This window comes from Zingiber officinale, chromosome 8A (genome assembly GCF_018446385.1).
Source record: "Zingiber officinale cultivar Zhangliang chromosome 8A, Zo_v1.1, whole genome shotgun sequence".
NCBI classification, from domain to species: Eukaryota; Viridiplantae; Streptophyta; class Magnoliopsida; order Zingiberales; family Zingiberaceae; genus Zingiber; species Zingiber officinale.
Window position 1 is genome coordinate 32,170,507 of NC_056000.1, and position 21,299 is coordinate 32,191,805.

At 36.1% G+C, this 21,299-nt stretch overlaps 2 protein-coding genes across 6 annotated transcripts; one reads left to right on the plus strand and one right to left on the minus strand.

Annotated features, from left to right (window-relative positions):
- The first annotated feature begins 2,653 nt into the window (after positions 1 to 2,653).
- On the plus strand, positions 2,654 to 5,496 carry LOC122008334. Of its 5 annotated transcripts, XR_006119269.1 has the most exons (6): positions 2,654 to 2,968; positions 3,392 to 3,650; positions 3,915 to 3,991; positions 4,112 to 4,301; positions 4,393 to 4,788; positions 5,012 to 5,496. XR_006119269.1 is itself a non-coding variant. In XM_042564050.1 (4 exons), exons 1-3 carry the CDS (start codon positions 2,791 to 2,793, stop codon positions 4,116 to 4,118), a joined length of 444 nt encoding a protein of 147 aa, XP_042419984.1. In that variant the 5' UTR covers positions 2,659 to 2,790; the 3' UTR covers positions 4,119 to 4,301; positions 4,393 to 4,717. The 5 variants fall into 5 exon arrangements, 2 of the variants coding, with proteins under 2 accessions (XP_042419984.1, XP_042419983.1); XR_006119268.1 differs by lacking the exon at positions 5,012 to 5,496 and having other exon boundaries at positions 2,661 to 2,871; positions 4,393 to 4,717; XR_006119267.1 differs by lacking the exon at positions 5,012 to 5,496 and having other exon boundaries at positions 2,661 to 2,866; positions 4,393 to 4,717.
- Positions 5,497 to 5,908: 412 nt separating this feature from the next.
- LOC122010673 (exocyst complex component EXO70H1-like) lies at positions 5,909 to 7,201 on the minus strand. Its single transcript, XM_042567181.1, has one exon. It carries the CDS (start codon positions 7,199 to 7,201, stop codon positions 5,909 to 5,911), a length of 1,293 nt encoding a protein of 430 aa, XP_042423115.1.
- Between the last annotated feature and the right edge of the window lie 14,098 nt (positions 7,202 to 21,299).

Sequence of the window (21,299 nt, forward strand, 5' to 3'; positions counted from 1 at the left end):
TAAGAGCACACACTTCCATAATAACTGAGGTCTTTGTTCCTTTATAAAGTCAGTATAAAAAGAACGACCTCAAATGGTCCTACTCAATACACTCTGAGTGTACTAGTGTAATTATATAGTCAAGATAAACTAATACCTAATTACACTACGACCTTCTAATGGTTGGTTCCTTTCCATTCTGGTCGTGAGCTACTGTTTATAATTTATAAGGTACTGATAACATCATCTTCTGTATGTGACACCACATACTATGTTATCTACAATATAAATTAAATGAACAACTACAAACAAATGTAGATAATTAGACCAAATGTGATTTTTTATTCATAATGAATGTTTACAAAGCTTAGGCTTTCAGTATACACTCCAACATTAATAACATCACATAACATATTAGGTATCATGAGAGAAAGCATAAGCAAGTCTCATTGGAGTTTAAACTTCCCTAAGCCTTTTATTTCTTCTTGGCCGAAAATTCAAGGGCATGTTCCTAGGTTTTTAAGTTACATAAATCATGAATAACATCTTAATAACATCACATAACATCTTAGGTATCATGAGAGAAAACATAAGCAAGTCTCATTGGAGTTTAAACTTCCCTAAGCCTTTTATTTCTTCTTGGCCGAAACTTCAAGGGCATGTTCCTAGGTTTTTAAGCTACATAAATCATGAATAGCATCTTAATAACATCACATAACATATTAGGTATCATGAGAGAAAGCATAAGCAAATCTCATTGGAGTTTAAACTTCCCTAAGCCTTTTATTTCTTCTTGGCTGAAACTTCAAGGGCATGTTCCTAGGTTTTTAAGCTACATAAATCATGAATAACATCTTAATAACATCACATAACATATTAGGTATCATGAGAGAAAGCATAAGCAAATCTCATTGGAGTTTAAACTTCCCTAAGCCTTTTATTTCTTCTTGGCTGAAACTTCAAGGGCATGTTCCTAGGTTTTTAAGCTACATAAATCATGAATAACATCTTAATAACATCACATAACATATTAGATATCATGAGAGAAAGCATAAACAAGTCTCATTGGAGTTTAAACTTCCCTAAGCCTTTTATTTCTTTTTGGCCGAAACTTCAAGGGCATGTTCCTAGGTTTTTAAGCTACATAAATCATGAATAGCATCTTAATAACATCACATAACATATTAGTATCATGAGAGAAAACATAAGCAAGTCTAATTGGAGTTTAAACTTCCCTAAGCCTTTAATTTCTTCTTGGCCGAAACTTCAAGGGCATGTTCCTAGGTTTTTAAGCTACATAAATCATGGATAGCATCTTAATAACATCACATAACATCTTAGGTATCATGAGAGAAAACATAAGCAAGTCTAATTGGAGTTTAAACTTCCCTAAGCCTTTTATTTCTTCTTGGACGAAACATTACAAGGGCATGTTCCTAGGTTTTTAAGCCACATAAACAAAACAACGAGGAAAACTACTTGTACCGCAGATGAGAGGAAATACTTACATCCTCTTGCTTGGTTTACTAAGAAAATACCCTTGGTGGAGAAGAAGAAGAAGACTTTTCGCTTCTAGAACTCCCTTTTCCTTTTTTTTTTGTAAGAAGAAATATGTTTTAAGGACCTCTCTTTGTGAAGTTTTCCTAGGAAGAAACCTTTAACTTGAATTCAGTAATGGGAGAGAAGAGGCTTAGGGTTTCGGTGGAGGGAGAAGAAGGAGGAAGAAGTAAAAGAATAACTTTTCTTTCTCTTATTTCCATTTATTCTAAATGAAGGAAGAAAAGGAAATGAACTTTTCATTCTAAGTGGAGGGAGAAAGGAAAGATAAACTTTTCTTCTAAGTGAAGGGAGAAAGGTGTCCCTTCACCCTCCCTACCCTTAACCATAAATTTCATTTCTTTTCTAACAATATTTCCTCCGGGGCTATTGGTTATCTCATCCTACTTAAAACTTACCACTTGTTAAGAGGTTCAAGGTTCAAGCCTTGACCACTCTTCTTTTTCTTTTCTTTTTGGTTTCATTTTATCTTATTCTTAAAAGAAATTCATATGAAATTGCTGGGCGTTACATTATGTGATTCGTCCAACGTAAAAATTTTTGATGATTCTTTCTTATTACATTTGAACACATCCGAGAAGTCAAAATAAACAATGAATAACATATTTGAATTTCTTGCAATCCTAGAAATCTACAAGAACTAAAATGATATAATCGAAGTTCTCTAGGTCTATCCGTGGATTTTAACCTAGAGAGTTTCGATTGCATTCATTTCAGTTTATGTGGATTTCTGGAGTTGCAAGAAATTCAAATATACTATTTATTATTTATTTTAACTTCTTAGATATATTAAAATATAATAAGTAAGAATCGTCAAAATTTTCAATATGTGATCTCATAGCATATTTTAATTTCTTATCATCTTAGAAATACTAAACCTAGAGAGAGAGAGAAAAAGGAGAGGGAGAAAATTAATTAAAAAATATATATATATATAAAATTTAGATTTATCAGAAGATAGAATTGAAAATGCACTTACAAAGCGACATGTATTTTTGATCCATTCATATTAGATATACTATTTGGTAAATTGCTGAATAAAAAGAAGGTTCGCATTTTGACCATTGTATTGGATACATGTGCTGGTCGGTTCGCGGAAGAACGCGCTTATCATCGAGAAGCCTCCCATTTTAAGCTCTTCCTATTTCTCTTCCTCGGCCGTTCCCGTTTCCCCTCTTGCTTCAATCGCCGAAGCGAGGCGGAAGAAGGCGAGCAGTAGGAAGGAGTCCGAGGAGCATCCGTGGTGGCGCTGTCATGGGTGGCTGCATTCCCTGGAACAAACCGCTCACGGCCGACGATTTGGCTCAGCGGATCCCCCGGCCACCGCTGGGTAGTGTGAGAAATCCCTGCCGCAAAATGCCCTCTTTTTTCCCGCAATTTGATTCGATTAGGGTTTCTCCTTCCACGACGGCGACAAGGGTGGCGGAATCTGGTGGTTTGATTTCGTTGTCTTCCTTGAACTCATGGATTTTTCTAGTTTCTTTCTGGAAGTTGGATTTTTTATCCTCGGCTACTTTTGGAGCATTGAATAGAATTTTGCCTTCTTGTGCATGTTTCTGTTGTTGAATCACTGATATCAACTTTGTTCTTCAAGGGAATCAAATGTCATAGACCTCCTTGTGAATTCTGTTTGATGCTATTTAACAACAATGTGACCCTTCATGTAATTTTTTCAAAGATGGATTTCTTTGTTCTGATAAAAACTGTCTGATTAGCAATCAGTTGATTGTTAATGTATGATTGGGTGTTAAGTTTTGGGCAAACGATTGACTATAAAAGTGTGAACCTTGATCAGCTTGTACCTACTCTTTCCATTGCTGATGGGAAAATTAATCATTTCTGCGTCTAATATCAGGAAATTCAAAGTCAGAGTCAAAATTCTCAATCAACTTGACGAAGAAAGGTTCAGTTAAGGAAAAGAAAATCTCAAGATGTGGTTCTAAAGGTTCAGTTAAGGAAAAGAAATCTCAAGATGTGGTTCTTCGCAAGCTACTCCCAAGACATCTCCATTTAAAGAGCTGGCTGCGGCAACTGACAATTTCAGGGATGATTGTCTCTTGGGTGAAGGTGGATTTGGTCGAGTTTATAAAGGCAGGTTGGAAAGCATCCAACAGGTTAGTTTTCAATATGATAGTCTTGCCCATTCACTGTCCTAGTAAAGTTGTAACTTTGAAGTCTGTTTTTATATCTTAACTTCAAATAATAAGTCTGAACTTTGAATATCATTAACTTGGAACACAAAGTTAACCATCCTAACATTTTCTATTAATACGTTTCCTATCTCGCTTCTCTTTTTGTTCCCTTACATAACAAATTGTTATTGTATTTTCATACTATAACATATGAACTAAAATAAGTAGAATTCTTATCGACACCAGAATTCATAGGGAAGGAAATAGATTCATGGACATACCGGGCTGACCTAAGTGTGATCTTGATTGATCCTCCACTTAAGGTAAGAGTAAAACAAGGTCACATTTGAAAATTTTATTTGGTTTATTTACACTAGTTTCCTGTAGAGTACATGAAGACTTGCTTTATGATGGTAACCAAGAATTTACGTTTCTTTTGACAGACAGTAGCAATAAAGCAGCTTGATCTCAATGGTGTACAAGGAAACAGGGAGTTCCTTGTTGAAGTTATGATCTTTGGTCTACTTCACCATCCTAACCTTGTTAATCTGATTGGGTATTGTGTTGATGGAGATCTAAGGCTTTTGGTTTATGAATATATGCCGCTTGGATCCTTGGAAGGTCAACTCCATGGTATTCATAAACAGTTCTTTTAGTGCATTTCTGATAGTGAATATGGTTATATGTGAATTCTGATTGAAGAATAAAGTTCATGTTGATGCAGGAGACCTTTCTTCAGATAAGAGGCAGCTCGACTGGCATCACAGAATGAAAATAGCTGCTGGGCAGCGAAAGGATTAGGGTACCTGCATGACAATGTAAATCCTCCTGTGATTTATCATGATCTAAAATGTTTGAACATTCTGCTCGACGAGAACTATGACCCTAAGTTGTCAGATTTTGGACTGGCAGAGCTTGGTCCTATTGGTGATAATACTCATGTCTCCACCCGAGTGATGGGCACATATGGGTACTGTGCACCTTTTAATATTCAAGGGCCGGGCAACTAACAATAAAGTCTGATATTTATAGCTTTGGAGTTGTTCTTTTAGAACTTATAACCGGAAGAAGAGCAATTTATTGTTCTAGACGTCCAGGCGAGCAGAATCTTGTTTCCTGGGTGAGTATCTTTTTTGTTTCCTTTCCCGACCATTTTATTGTTCTAATATGTATTAGCCATCTCTATTCTGTTTCATTTTAAGCATTCAGTTAATATTTGCAATTATCATGTATGGTTTTTGGATACTAGTTGTCGTTATTCCAAGATGCCTCATGACATCGTTAAGTGAGATGTTATTGTCGTTTTGCCGATTATTCTCTTAATTGCAATCACTTTTGTTCAGCACTTCAGAATGTTTTTTCTTTGTTCCATGCTTGATCAAAGCCATTGTTCAAGGACCGAAATAAGAGGGGTTCCCCTCGATGATTGACCCAATGCTTCAGGGCTAGTACCCCATCCACGGCTTATACCAGGCACTTGTCATTGCTGCAATGCGTGTGCAGTATTAACCGAGTTTGAGACCTCAGATAGCAGACGGCAATTCTACCGGACAGAAACCAAGCAGTCAATCCAAAAGTGATTTATAGAGAGGGCAGAATAGAACTGATCAGTTCATTCGAACTTCTACACCAAATACTCTTTTGTGATTCCTGTTCTGTATGTTAACTCAGTCTCACCTTCAATCTCTCCTTTGGTTCTTTTAGTTTTAGGGTCAGCAAATTTTCACTATAAATTTTTAGATAAGGTGATTGTTGGTTCTTGTATCGAAACTTCAGTTATTTTACTTCATCTATCTTATCCAAACCAAGGGATATAAATTGCTACTTATCTGTGAATAGGGATCCTTTGCTCGATACATCGTATTGTTTTTCCCTTTGCCCGTCTCGCCTTGCGGTTCGTAAATATTCGTAAATGAACTCGAATACTGGTGAGCTTGGCTTTGAAGACTTCATAAGCAAAGCTTAAGATGGTTAGACATATATTTGTTTATTTATTTATCTAAGGCTTCTTGCGATATGATTATCGATACCTTTTATAAGTGTCGGTAATCTTGTATGGCGATGAATAATTGCATTAGCATTGAAATGACTTAACATGAGCAGAATTATATAATTAGAAAACCATGGATAAAATTTGAGCAATTAAGCATCGATTGCTTTAAGATTCGTGCTTTTCAATGCAATATTGATAGATTTAGTCGCACACTCGGATCCATTTGTCTTGGCGCCAGTATCAAAATTTAAATAGACCGAGAACAGCGCAACCGGGAGGAGTTGGTGTTGTGCTCAATCCGATAACCCGAATTAGAATCCGGACCGGGTCCGTGGTCCGACCTGGCAAAGAGCTCCGCTATCAGGACGCCGACATCCTTCGGCGAGAACCTAGCCACCGACGCCACCGCCGGCGTCGCCTTCCAACTCTCGTAGAAGCTCCGGTACGCCGGAAGAACCATCCCGCGGACCGCATCGCGCACTTCCTCTCTCATCCCGGTGTCCTCCACCACCCACCCAGCCTGAGAGGCGAGCGCCGCCTCCAGCTCCGCGCTGAACAACCGCAGCCGCTCCCGCGCTTCCTCCGGCGACACCTCCCTCGCCGGAACAGCCGACGCCACCTTCACCCACGCTGCCTGCTCGTACCTCTCAGCGTGATACCTCGCTTTTGCCGCCTGCCGGGCCGCCCACTCCTCCCTCAGCGAGCACGCCTGCGCCCTGTTCGACACGTATTGGAAGTTGTTCGCGAGGAAGAGGTGCGACAGGGCGGCATCCCGGTACGTCACAGCCTTCGCATCGAGTTTGCAGAGCAGCGCCAGCATCAGCCACGCCAACAGCCTGGCTACCTCCAATCGTTCCCCGTGCTCGCCAATCGACGGCGACAACGACACTGCCGTGTGAGAGCCGTCGAAGATCTTGGTTAGTGTGGGTTCGTAGTCCGCGAGCACGGCGATGTACTCCATCGTTCGACGCGTGAGCGGGTGGACTCCGCCGCCGGGCAACGGAGACGTTAAGTGCTCTGTCTGGAGTGCCGCTTCGAAGTCGGTGATGGTGGTGCGTATCGCCTCGCCTCGCTTGGAGAGCGAAGCGAGGGCCTGATCCCGGACGGGCGCCGTAGACTCAAAAGAGAACACGGAGTCCACCTCCAGCAGCAGCTCGGAGACGGTGTCGTAGAGGTCCAGAAGCAGAGTCATCTTCTCCATCGACCGCTTCGATTTCGCCACCGCCTCTGGGAACCGGAGGAATTGAGCAGCGGAATCGCCGGAAATGTCGCCGAAGATAGACTCGCGGATGGAGTCGCGGCCGGCGAAGACGTGATCCAAGAGAATCCGCTCGCCGGAAAACAGAATGGAGACGGCGGCGCTAGCGGCGAGGAGCCATGATCGGATTTTGATCTCGAGCGCCGCCCAGTCCAGCTTGTGAATATGCGAATTTGGGGCGATCTGGTCGAACTCGAGTCGCCGGAGTCCCTCGTCGACGACGGACTTGCGGAGGAGCTTATAGACTTTGACGCACTCCTTGCTGTAGCCGGCGGAGACCATGGTCTCGGGATGGCCCGAAGGTCGGTCATGGCAGAGGCCGCGGTGCGCTTGACTTCACCGGCAGACTCCTCTGCCCCAACGCCACCGACGCTGTCACCCTCCCTTCCCTCGGAGGCATTCGACCGGGAGGAGGACCGGACGGAGACAGCTTTCTGGTAGAATCTGTGGCGGTTATCGGTGAGAATCCGGTGGAACTCTTTCTCATTGTGCAAAAGGCGGGTCCCGCCGCCCAGCGGCCCCCTAAGCCTGGCTCCACCGGGATCCTAAGAGGAGGTAAATCAGCGGTGAATGCTGGCCCGGTTAAAGCGTGGTGTCTCCAGAATTTAACACAGTCGGCTCAGATTATTCATCCAGTGCGTGTCCGTGGACCTTCGATCCTACGACTCATTGTGCAAGGATGTCACGCCTTAACCGGTTGATCCAGCCCGCGGGGGGCCGGTGGAACTCTTTCTCATGATACAAAAGGTTGGAACCGCCAACCCAGCGGCCCCCTCACCCCGGCCCCACAAGTATGAGAGGGAGTAAATCACGGTGAATACGGGCCCAGCTATGACATGGCGGTCTTAGGTGTTTAGCACGGACAGATATTGATGTTATCGCAATTGCTGCCGCAGACCTTCGACCTCCCGACTCATGATACAAGAATACCATGTCATAACCGGCTGATCCCGCCCGTGGGGGCTCGGTGGAACTCTTTCTCGAGGAGGCGCATGGTGGCCTGCATTACAGACTGGGCGCTCACAAGAGCAGCTTGGGACGACGACGACGACCCCGCGGCCCCCGTGCCGGAGACTAACAGGAGCATAGCGTGCTGGAGGCTGCTCACGTCGGCGAGAAACGCACGCACCTCCGCCCGGCGCTCGTCGCTGAAGAGCACGACATCAGATTTCCACTTGGCGATGGCGGCCTCAACCGCCGCCACGAGGTCCTCCATCAGTGCGTCCGAAAGACTCTGCCTCTGCTGCGGAGCCGGCTGCGGTGACGGCGCCGGCGATCCGCCACGGCGGCCGAAGGAGTAAGAAATCAAAAGACCGCGCAAACCTGTTCTCGTCATCTCCTCTTCCACAATTCGCGCTCCGATCTCTGCAACTAAAAATTGCTCCCTCCCGTCGATCGATTCCCAAGTGCGATGACATTTATAGAGAAAGAAATCGAGCATCCACAGCGACTTCGTTGACTTTGACGAATTTATCTCTCCTTTTTACACTTTTTGTAATGTGACATTTGAGTTACCTGATACAGGTAATACAGGTTGGGATCCACTACTTATGTGTGGATTCTATCATCTCAATATGAAAAATTGAGGCAGTGCCTATACAGATATTATACAGATAGGATCGAATTAACCTTGATACAGGTGACTGTCCGTGCCGTGCCGTGCCAAAAAAGAAAATTTTTAAACTTTGTACGGATATTTACGTTGGGATCGTTGACGCCGCTCGAGGGATGTCATTCATGTTCGTTCAATCACCATTGTTATTTTATATTTTACCATATATATATTTTATCATATATTAATGATTAATAACAGTTCATAATTTATCTTTTTCAATTATAACAAATGATGAATACATTTTTTTGATAACGTCTCTATCAATTTATCTCAGATTTACACAAAAAAAAAAAAAAAAAAAATCTAGATGACTATTAAATTTTAAAATAATAATTAACACATATAGGAGATATTTACCTCGACTAGCACATAATTTATTTTTTTCAATAACATTAAGACGAATAAATTATTTTTTACCACATATTCGTTCAATAATCATACATCCACTAAAAATTTAACGCAACGGCCAGCAAAAATACAAATAAACGCACAATACTAGAAACTAATTTAACGCGTTTTGGATCTTCGTTTCCTACTTCTCATCCTACTGTCCTAGCAAAATCACCATTAATTCTCTCTTGATAATTAGATACTTTTTGAAAGCGGAAAAATATCTTACAAAACTTATATACAAGCAATATAAAAATAAAACAATCATACAAAATGCGAAGAATTAAATAAATAATTTACATTAAAATAATTTTACTTTCAGCTCTTTGTGATTGCTTTATAATGTCTGTTGGGAAATATAATAACACTTGTCTATAAAATCCCAATCGGCTTCGAAATCTCTTTAAAATCCTTTTTTATAGTCTGTAGGTTGAGATTGATTTTCGATTATCAATCATCACCATTAATTTATTGTTTCATTGATTGAATTCAACTGTTGTACAAGCAAAATGACTCTTAACAATTCTATTTTACCATGAATAATTGAATGTAATTGTTCATTAGTCGATTGATTTCTAAACAATCGAGTATTGCATTTGATTCAGAAATCTTTTATTTGTTGCTATGAGTCGGTCCTAGATTTTAAATAGTCCGGTAAAAAAATATTATATTTTCTGTATTTATATAAAAAATAATAAAATTAATATTATAAAAATAATTTTATTAACTGAACACATAAATTAAATTTATATTTAAGAATTTTATGATTTAGGGAGATGACAATAGTAAAAGGCTAAGGAAAAAAAGTCCGTTGTTGCGTGCATATTTCATATTTTTCTTTTTTTATTAGACACTTTTATAAAAAATTTATAATATTTTAAAATTTATATTTAGATTATTTTAATTTATTTTTTTTTCCGAATACGACATGGTTTTGTTAGCATTTATTTTAAAAAAATATATCAAAATTAAAAAAAATAGGACCCACCTTTATTATTTAATTAAAAAATAAGGTCCACTTATTATTTTCCACTGATTAACAGTTACTTTTAAAATATTAAAAAAAATGGGTCATGTAGGAGGTGGGGCCCTATGCTCTAGCCCCATCTTAGTCACCTTAGGACTGACACTGCTAGTAAAACCTAACATAATAAGGAAGGTAGAAGTCAATACAAAAGTAACATGTATCCTTCAATGCGACCTTTCAAAGGATGAGCTGAATCAAGTTGACCCCTTCTTTTGCACTTGAAAATGGGTCGGCCTCTTCTTTTGCACTTGAGAATGGGCCGACTCGATTCAGCTCCTTCTTTGTAAAGTCGCATTGAAGGATACACGTTGTTTTTGCGTTGGTTTCTACCTTCCTTATTATGCTGGGTTCCCAGTTTTCGCATGATACAAGTTTTCTTGCGCCGTCAAGTGGAAGCGAAATGTCGGTCTTGATGATTATCCATACCTCAAACTGAGTTTAGAGGTAGGACTTCATTCGACCCTTCCAGTAGCCGAAGTCTTCTCCGAAGAAAAGTGGTGGTCGGGCTGTGCTATAGTCTTCTTGATGGGTTATTTGAGAAATAAATCTCGCACACAGAAAAACAAATAACAAAAATTCCAATTCTAGGTCTTGGATTTAGTAGTGCGGGTTAAAAGAAAACAAACACGTGAGCTCGAGTGGTGTTGCACTAACTTCGAGAAAAAATTCGAATACGAAAAAAAACAAGATCGGAAGGCGGCAATAATACTGATCTCGGTCGACTCCGAAAAACTGAAAATCACCACGAAAAATATGCTTGATTGGTAGTTGCACCAAATCGAAGCGCCCCCGCTTTGATACCAATTGTTGGATCGAGATACGCTAGAGAGGGGTGAATAGTGCTCATGGCTTTCACTTTTCGTTTCGGAAAAACAACGAGTAACACAGCGGAAATAAAGTAAACAAGAACAATTGCAAACACCAACGATTTACTTGGTTCAGAGCTTGTGGCGACTCCTACTCCAAGGCCCACGCTCGTTGAGCGTTTACTTTTGGCAACAACTATAATCACGCAAATATTACAAGAGGAATATTACAATTTAACTGAACTGAAATTATACCGACAACAGAAATTTGAAATTCGCAGCTTTGGGTCGTCGGGGTCTTGTTATGGCTCAGCCGGATCGTCTCGTTAGCAGCAAACAGTTGAACGATGCTCAGAAAGTGATGATCTCTAAACTGCTAGTCGAGACAGGTATATAAAGCCCGTTGAGGGCGCCTTCAACCTCCTTGAATGAGGGCGCCCTCAACTCCGTCGATTTCGCAGCGAAGATAAGGGTTGAAGAAGTCGCCGCTCATCCTCTTGAAGGCGCCTCAAATGCCATGGAGGGCGCCTTCAAGCCCATCCGAGGTGCCTCAGTACTCCTTGAGGGCGCCTCCAGCTTGACTTCGCGCGCTCCTTCTTCCAAAGCATCCGAGGCGCCTCTAAACTCCATGGAGGTGCCTCGGACATTGTTCATCCGGGAATTTGAGCTCTTTCTTCGTCCTGCAAGCTACGTTAGTCCACAAAACAATAGCATGTCCTGTAAAACAAAGTTAACACATAATAAACATGATAACAAAAGTGTTTGATAGTCTCCAGACTATCCAGTTCTGACTTCGGATTTTCGACCAAAAATTCTAGGTCGAACCGACATCTACTATTCCCTCTTCGGGGAACGCGCCTTCACCTACTCCACTCAGGAGAGTATACTTGTTCCCAGTTCGATCCTCCAGATCGACTGGACTTTTGCTCAGTGCTTGAGTCTTCTGGTCTTTCCGCTGGACGCCCGCTCCACGACCCGCCCAGACTTTCCATCCGATCCGCGACACCGGGATTTTCACCTAGAGTATCTGACTCTAGGACTTTTGCCCAAAGATCTCGATCCGCCAAGGCTTTCAGCCTAGGGTTACCACCTCCTAGGACCTAGGGTTACCATTCCCTAGGGTTTTCCTGCCTGCCTAACAGCAGCTATAACTTTTGCCTAAGATACCTTAGAACTTTTCCTTCATACTTATTCAATATATTATATCACAAATAATCTTAACTTTGAATCATTTGTCATTATCAAAATTCAGGTTCAATCGTCGGATGCTTCCCGCACAAAAAAATAAAAGACTTTGAAATTGAGTGCCCCAAAGATACCTGAGAATATGAAGAATAGCAACTCAACGAACTGTAGTTAGTGTAGTGACAAATTGACTAACCACATGAACAGTATACACAATATCTGAACGAGTCACAGTGAGATAAACTAAACTTCCAACAATAGTTCTGTACAAACTAGGATCCAACAAACTAGAACATTAGTCTCAATAGGAGTATCAACGACTCTATTATCAGTAAGACGAGCACGCTCAAACAGATCAGATATATATTTTGACTGAGATAAAAGATAATCTTTCAGGGAATAAGCAACCTCAATGCTCAGAAAGTAGCGTAGTATACCCAAGTCTTTCATACCAAAATGACGAGCCAACTCAGACTTCAAGAAAGCAATTCTATCATAATCATCACTAGTAATAATCATATCATCAACATATAATGATAAAAGAATATTACCTGCACTCGTACATCTAACAAACAATGTTGAATCATGATTACTAGGATGAAAACCAAGCGAAGTAATCACTATAGAGAACTTCTCAAACCAAGCATAAGGTGCTTATTTGAGACCATAAAAACGCTTTACGAAACCTGCAAACTTCGCTAGATTGGTGTGAAATACCAGGAGGAGGTGTCATATAAACTTCTTCATGAAGATCACCATTTAGAAATGCATTCTTGACATTCATCTAAGATATTCTCCATCGATGAACAAAAGCAACAACAATCAAAGTATGAACGGTCGTCATTTTTACAACAGGAGCAAATGTTTCCTTATAATCCATGTCATACTCTTAAGAATAACCTTTAGCAATAAGACGAGATTTGTATCGCTTGATAGATCTATCAGATTTAGTTTTGATCTTATATACTCAACGAGAACCAATAATATGCTTTCCTGGTGGCAACAGAACCAAATCCCATGTATAAGTCTGATGCAAAACAGTTAGTTTCTCAGCCATAGCACTCTACCAAAGTGGGTTACAAACAGCTTCTCTATAGGATACATGCTCAGAAAGACAATGACTAGATCCAAAAAATGAAGCAAAAGAATAAGAATAACATGAGTAAGTAAAATTTGGCAGTTTAGTAGACTAACGAACATGACTGGATTGACGACGGTGGAGAGAATCCGCAATCTCAGGAGATGATTGGGTAGTGGCAGAAGGAGGAGCATGTGACGCAGATATCTCAGGAACCAAAGTACCAGATTCAGTTGAGCTACCAGTAGGAGTTGTGGGTGAAACTTCATCAGTGTCGGTATTGAAATGATCAATACAAAGTAAATCTGACTTTGTCATATTATGCAAACTAGTTGGAATAGAAAAGAATGAAATATGCTTAAGAAACACAATATGATGAGAGATATACAAATTTTGACTAACGGGATCAAAGCAACGATATCCTTTTTGAGTAATACTATAACCCAAAAAGACACAAAAAGCATACCGAGAGGCTAATTTATTACGCTCAACATGTGGACAAAGCAAGTACAACAAAAAACATGCAAAGAGGAATAGAGAGAAGCATATCCATACAATTTTTCAGAAGGTGACAAGCCTAAATTGTGTGAGGTTGAAATTCTATTAATCACGTGAGAAGCGGTAAGGATTGCTTCCCCCCAAAAGGTACTAGGAACACTGGCAGAGAATAAAAATGAACGAGATATTTCAATAAGATGTCTATATTTTCATTTAGCCACACCATTCTGTTTAGGAGTATCTGTACAAGAGGTTTGATGAATAGTACTATCAGAAGCAATTAATTGTGAAAAATGATTTGAAGTGTATTCACCCCCAAATCACAACGAAAATACCTTATGACACTAAAATGTTAAGTTTTCACAAGAGCTCTGAAGTTGTTGAAAATGGTAAGATAATCAGACCTGTGTTTCATAAGATAAACCCACGTGTAACGAGTGCAATCATCAATAAACGAAACATAATACCCCTTCCCCCTTTTGTAGAATAGGAGAGGGTCCTCACACATCAGAATGGATAAGATCAAATGGAGTAAAAGAAAAAGAATGACTTTTAGAAAATGGTAAGGTAGAAAATTTGGCCAGTTTACAACCACTACAATCAGAAATATCGAAACTTTTTAAAGGTCCTAATACTCCTGTAGAAGATAAAAACTACAAACAAGGTGCTGAAACATGACCTAAAAGGGAGTGTCATAAATAAAAATTAGAAGATGAATGATTCAGATGAAAAGATGATAAATCTACACTCGAAGCTACAAATTCTGATATTTTGAGTTACTCTAAAACATAGAGTTATCCTTGCCTACGACTTGTCCCAATCAGCCTTTGAGATTGCAGGTCCTGAACATAACAATTAGATGAAGAAAAAGAGACTAGGTATCCAGACTCACATAATTGACTAACAGAAACAAGATTTAAAGTAAGACTCGGAATATAATAAACATCAGTAAGAGATAAATAAGATATAACAATTGAACCGACACCTACTAATAACATAAGAGTACCATCAACAGTCACAATAGATATAGATAAACAGGGAGAAAAAGAAATAAAAGATGATAAATTATATGACATATGATGAGAGGTACCAGAGTTAAAATTCATAAGGATGAAGATATACCTGAAATACCAGACGATGACAAACCTATATGAGAGGAAGCTGACATGGTAGAGGGTTGTGAAGCAAGGAACTGTTGCAACTGCTCCAACATATACGGATCAGACTTCCATAAAGTATCTGCACGACCAGGTATGATAATAGAATGAATAATGCTTAGAATAACCAAACTGTAAGGATACACATCTATATGATTCGTAAAAACTGGTGTTAGGACGACCCGTGGTCTCACAGAGAATTTGAGGTAGAAAGGATGTCAAACGTAGAAATCGACGGCACTGAGCGTCAGTGTCAAAATCAATAGAAAAGGATGTCAATACTAAAATCGGTAACATAGGGCGTTAGCACTAAAATTGACAAAAAAAAAAAAAAAAAGAGCGTTGACGTCAAAATTAGCAGCATAGGACGTAGGCACCGAAATCGACAGAAAAAAGCATTAGCGCCGAAATTAGCAGGGCAGGTTGTCGGCATCAAAATCAACAGGACAGAGCATCGACACCGAAATCGGTAGCAGCAGGAGGCGGCGACAGCAACAACAATAAGCAATAACAGTGGGCGAAAAAAAAATTAGGTCAGAGAAAGAGAAACTTACTCTGATACTATGTAGAAATTAAGAAAAGGAAAAAACTAGTCATATTATTGAATCCAAAATTGATGATTGAAAGTACAGAGTATAATATTTTTATATAGTTTAGTTAAGAAACCCTAAACTCTAAATATAAAAGGAAAAATGATCAAATTGCCTTAAAAGCTATAAATAAATAAATAAATATAATCTAACAAAAAGGAATATGAGCGAAAAAATATATTATTATAATGAATATGTGGTAATGGACTTCATGTTTTTTTAATAAGATGATAAATATTATAATGATAATGCATTATAAATACTCTAAGTATGGGTAACTACATTCAGGTTAAAGTATGAGTATTATAGTCGTCTTCCTCGTTTAAACCAATATGAGTACATGGCATTAAATACATTCAAGGATACATGCATGGATTAAAAAAAAAAAAAAAGTGTCACATGGTAAAAGCATGGGAGGGTCGCATGGGTGCCCTCCCATGTATTTTTTTAAATTAAAAAAAAATAAAAATTTAAAATTTAAAAATTAAAACTTAAAAATTAAAAATTAAAAATTAAAAATTAAAAAATACAATCGAACTAATGTTATTTTTTTATGAGATTAAATAAAAAATTAAACAGCTAATTAATAGCTAGTAGATCCACATAACGACTAGTTAACGGTTAGTAAATTTACAGAACAGTTAGTTAATGACTATATATTTTAATAAAAAAATTAAAATTTCATTTATAAATATTCATCATCTTGCACAATTTATTTCAATCATACAAACACCTAAATGCCTCTAAAAATCCTCTCTCTACTATTTTCCTCCAAAATGAATGAAAATAATCGAGGATTTTTTAGAACAGTAAATCTTGTTGGCTAGAATTTGACCAACTAGAAATGAATTATAATGCATACATGTACATACATGTAATTAATATATAAATATAATATTACTAAAATACCCTTAATAACTTATAAAATATATTCTGACTGGTCAGATTCTGACCATTTAGTACTACCTTTTTAGAAAATGATTCTTCCCAAAATAATATTATTTAAAAATAATATTATTGTTTATTTTAAATAATAATAATTTAAATTGTGTAAGTAATTAAAATTAATTTATTTAATGTAAAATAATATTAAAGATGAATGAGTAGACAGAGGGGCCCACAAATAATGAGTGTTAATGTTAAAATGAATGTGAGAATGAATATATTAATATAATATGCATGTGATATGTGGGCTCAATAATAATGAGTGTTAATATTAAAATGAATGTGAGAATGAATATGTTAATATAATATGTATATGGTATATGTACCCCATAATAATGAGTATTAATGTTAAAATGAATGTAAGAATGAATATGTTAATATAATATGTATGTTTTATGTGGACCACATAATAATGAGTGTTAATATTAAAATGAATGTGAGAGAATAAATGTGTTAATATAATATGTATGTGGTATGTGGATCTCATAATAATAAGTGTTAATGTTAAAATGAATGTGAGAATGAATATGTTAATATAATATGTATGCGATATATGGACTACTTAATAATGAATATAAGATAACGTAGATGTTAATATAATGTATATATATATATATATATATATATATATATATATATATATATATATATATATATATGACATATGGACTTTATATTATTTGGATAAGATAATAACTATTATAACACCTATTAATATGGATGCACTTATCCGAGAGATCATACACTCAAACACTAGAAATTATTGACTTAAATGATTTATCTAATGAAATAATCTTCTAAAATAATTGTTATTTTGACTTTTTAGAAGTTTGACTACTCTGGCAATATAAGCTGTTTTAATATTTGTGTGAATTTTGGAATTAGAAAAGTGTTTGAAGTCAAATTTATTTAAGTCAACTCTAGTTACGTTTAGAAGAAAACATGCATGCTAATATAAGAGTACAGTGAAGGTTCAGTTGTAGAATACAAATAATTACAACAAAAATTACGGGTAAAAATAAAATATATATCCCTTTTTTATTGTCATTATCATAAAAGATGCTCTATTTAAAATATACTTTATTCTTTTTAAATTTTTTTTATTATAGTAATGATTATGATTGATATAATAATCTTAAAAAGAAGAGTATTTTAAAATATAAATACAATATAATGTTATTTTATTTTATTTTTATAATAGGACACTTTTTCTTATTTTTTTATTTCAAAAATGATCATGTGATTTCTTTTCTCTTCCTCTTAACACAATTAAATATTTGACAAATCAAGGGCGTTCACGCAAAAAGTAATGATCCTTCTAGAATATACGCCGCCCAGTTGACTAGTATAAGTCTTCAAGACAAAATCATAATTACCAAAATGGAAAGAAATTAGATATGAACGCATTGTTCGATTGGATGAGCCGCAAAAACGTGGGGCCCATTTAATCACATCAAATAATAAATTTGATTTTTTTTTTCAAATATAAAATCGTCATTTTCGTCTCAGTTATTTATCGAATTATTCACCAAATTAATTTAATTATTATGATGCATATTTTCACATAATAATAATAAAAACTTAACTAGATTGATCTTTAATTTTCAATTAAAAAATTATCCAAACAAAATTAATTGAATCGATCAGAAATTTTAATTTTCAAGAAATTATTAAATGTGACAAAGAGATTATTACATCTAGGATTTTAGATTGGAGGTGCATATTAAATGATGAGTATCATATTAATTATATATATTTATCTTCAGAGTGGATTCTAGGAGAATAATCGAAGTACTTCAGTTTATAAGTAGACAATTTCTATATTTCATCTTACTCTTCTTTTTTTTGATGTTCATGTCTTCCGTTTTCTTGTTCAGCGGTTGGCAATTGTGTCATGAAAAAGATTTCAGTACTTTATTTTGTGTTTTGGTGGAATTGATTGTGAAATCGAGAAAACAAAAGATTTTCATAGCCTATTAGGATAGATATGGGAGCACAAATATGGCAATTAGATTAGAGAAGTCTGATGGGATTTGAGGAAATAAATAAGGGGTCCCTCATGTGATGTTGGAGATTTCTTTCTTCTTGATTATTAAATCAAGAGTAATTATTTTGTCATGAACTTATGTAAAGTCGTCATCCTTTTGAAAATATATTTTTATCATTATGTCTCTTCCTACAAGTCAGTACAAACAATGTTAAATTAGCGAGTGTTACCTAAATCTTCTGTTCGTATGCAACTGTGAAAGTTTATACTAATTATAACCTTCTATGTTAATAAATCCTCTGAACATGGAGTTGTTTTCTGAATTACCTTATGAAGATTAAAATTTTCTTAACTATAAAAAAGTGATTCAAATCAATTCTTATTAGCCTATAATTTTAGATGAAAATTAGATAATTTAATTTTGAAACTTTAGGGGAATAATGAAATTTAGCATAATTACAAACAACTAAAACTATTTCATCCTTACAAATCCTCTTTAAGAAAATTTAAATTTTGAGATTAAATAATTTATTTAATCAATTAAAAATAAAAAAACTTCTCCCTCTTCGCTCTTCCCTTTCTATGCCTCCCATCTCTCCTCTCTCCTCTCTTCTCTCTCATCTCTTCTATTTTTGTTTTCACAGTGTAGGAGATTTAGGGTGCGTTTGATTTACGTATATTTCATTTTCATTTTCTGAAAAACGTACTTTTTTCAGAAAATAGAAAATGACTTTAAGGCATTCTCTATTTTTCCAGAAAATGTTATCTATTTTTTTTTAGAAAATAGATATAAAAAATGCAAACCAAACATAATTTTTTAGAAACGCGCGTTTTTTCAAAAATTGAAAATGAAAAACGTGCAAACCAAACACACCTTTAAGAACATAATAACAAGAAAAATTGAGTGGCTCAAAATTTAAAACTAATAAATATTAATCAGAAATTATTAAATTTCCAATTTTTTTCATGAATCTTGATTCTAGATTTTTAAATAAATATTATTATTTAATAATATTTTAGGAATTTAATTGTTAAAATTTTAGATTATGACCCGATATAATTTATGACAAAAAAGTTAATCAATATATGCTGGGATTGAGCCAAAAAGGGGATGATGGCTCTTCACTCTTCCCTTTCCCTTTCTCTACCTATGTTAGATTTGTACTCATCTCATCTTCTTAGGACGATCATATGATTAAAATATAAGATGTTATCATATTAAATTTTGGGATAGAAATTCGCTATGTTATATCTTTTTTCATATTTTAATCATTACATTAATAGCTAATAATTATCTATTATTTATCTTATTCTATTAATTTAAGGACGAATTGATAAAATACCAAAAGAAACAAATTACTTTTATCACGTTAGATTTGTACTCATCTCTCTTCTCTTCTCTCTCGAGTGCCTTTCTCATCTTCTCGTAGTGCCGCATTATGAATATGGGGGACCGCATTTTATGGCCGTGGCCCTGTCTTAGTTTTAATCGTCCCTTGGATTAAAAGGATTTTGAAGGAGATTTATAGCCTTAAGAAAATAATAACAAAATAAATTGAGTGGCTCAAAATTTAAAACTAATAAATATTAATTAGAAATTATTAAATTTTCACTTTTTATTGTGAATCATGATATTATATTTTAAATAATAATTATTATTATTTAATAATATTTTAGTAATTTAATTGTTAAAATTTTAGATTATGACCTGATATAATTTATGACAAAAGGTTGATCAATTATGAACAATATGATAATATTATAAGTAGAGGAAGGTCATGTTTATGGCTCAAATATATTATAGAAGTGAGCATTTTTTTTTTCTTTCTTTCTTTTTATGACGAGAGAGAGAGCAATGATTTTTTGATGTTTTGAAAAAATCTAAAGTTTATTATGTGGACTTTTGCGGGTATACAAAGACATGCATTAACTAAGGATGACATTAACTCTAACTATTTGAGGATGACAAATACTCTAAGGAACATCAACTATATATTTAGGGATTCAAACTCGCCCAACAGGATCTTACTCATCCATGACGACTATGTGTGGATGATACTCAAACCCTTCGGCGAGGAGAGTAGATCTAGTAAAGATTTTGCATCACTTTCCATTCTACACAAGCACATCCATCAAGCTTTCGATAGACACAATTTTGGAGAAAAAGGCATTAGTGGAAAGGGATTTAAAACCCTCTTCATCAATTATAGGCAAAGGGATTCCTCTTAGATTCAACTCGAGTCAGTTAAAAATGTTCACACTAAAATGAAGTTGTTTGACATATTGAGTAAGCTCCCTTAGAGGTCCAAGGCCTTGCCGTCCATAGCCAAATTCAAATTACCGGTGTGTGTAATTCAATGTTCAAAACCTAATCTTGGATCTTTTAGAGCCAAAATTTATCATACAATAAACTAAACTTAGATATCCCAAACTCAAAACTTCGGTTAAACTAAAAAAAAAAAGTTAAATATTTTTTATTTTTCCCCCTTCACCATGTTTAAGTAATCAAGTGAAAGTTTAATTAATGAGGCAAATGGCTCTCAATCAAAATCCACAAAAGAAAAAAAAAAACAAATGATTTACTTTGAAATTTGTAAGCATGTCGCATGTCATAGAGTAATGAAAAGTGTTTTTTTGGAGGAAAACAAAAAAGTCTTTTGGCAAGTTCCTTTTCCTGTACAACAACTCTCCTTTGTTTTTCCTCATAGTGTTCTCGCTTTCGTGCACATGTTGCTCTATTACTTTGCTTGTACTAATAGTGACATTTCAAGTTAGTTACATTGTATTGTCTAGTTGTTGTTTCCAACTTGGCGCCATTGACAAACAAACCTTGCCATTCAATTTTCAATCGCGAGGTCACATTTCGTACGAGGGACCGAAGCAGAAATCCTCGATTTTTTCCTATTGGCAATAATAAGCACCTTCGTCACACATACAAAAGATGAGAACATGACTAGTTTAAGGCATAGGTCATTAAATCATATATGCTTAGGACCCCTATTATATTAAAATCCATCAAATTATATATATAAAAATATATGAGTTTGGATATTAAATATTTAAAATTATGACTAAAATAAATTTTATTTAAGATTTATTTTC

What these genes read in the sequence shown, in the direction of transcription:
- LOC122008334 (XM_042564049.1), top strand. Translation starts at nt 2,791, where the DNA reads ATGGGTGGCTGCATTCCCTGGAACAAACCGCTCACGGCCGACGATTTG. An exon ending in GACAAGGGTGGCGGAATCTG is followed by an intron (nt 2,969 to 3,391) that starts GTGGTTTGATTT and finishes GTCTAATATCAG; the next exon opens with GAAATTCAAAGTCAGAGTCA. An exon ending in GGTTGGAAAGCATCCAACAG is followed by an intron (nt 3,651 to 3,914) that starts GTTAGTTTTCAA and finishes TATCGACACCAG; the next exon opens with AATTCATAGGGAAGGAAATA.
- LOC122010673 (XM_042567181.1), bottom strand. Translation starts at nt 7,201, where the DNA reads ATGGTCTCCGCCGGCTACAGCAAGGAGTGCGTCAAAGTCTATAAGCTC.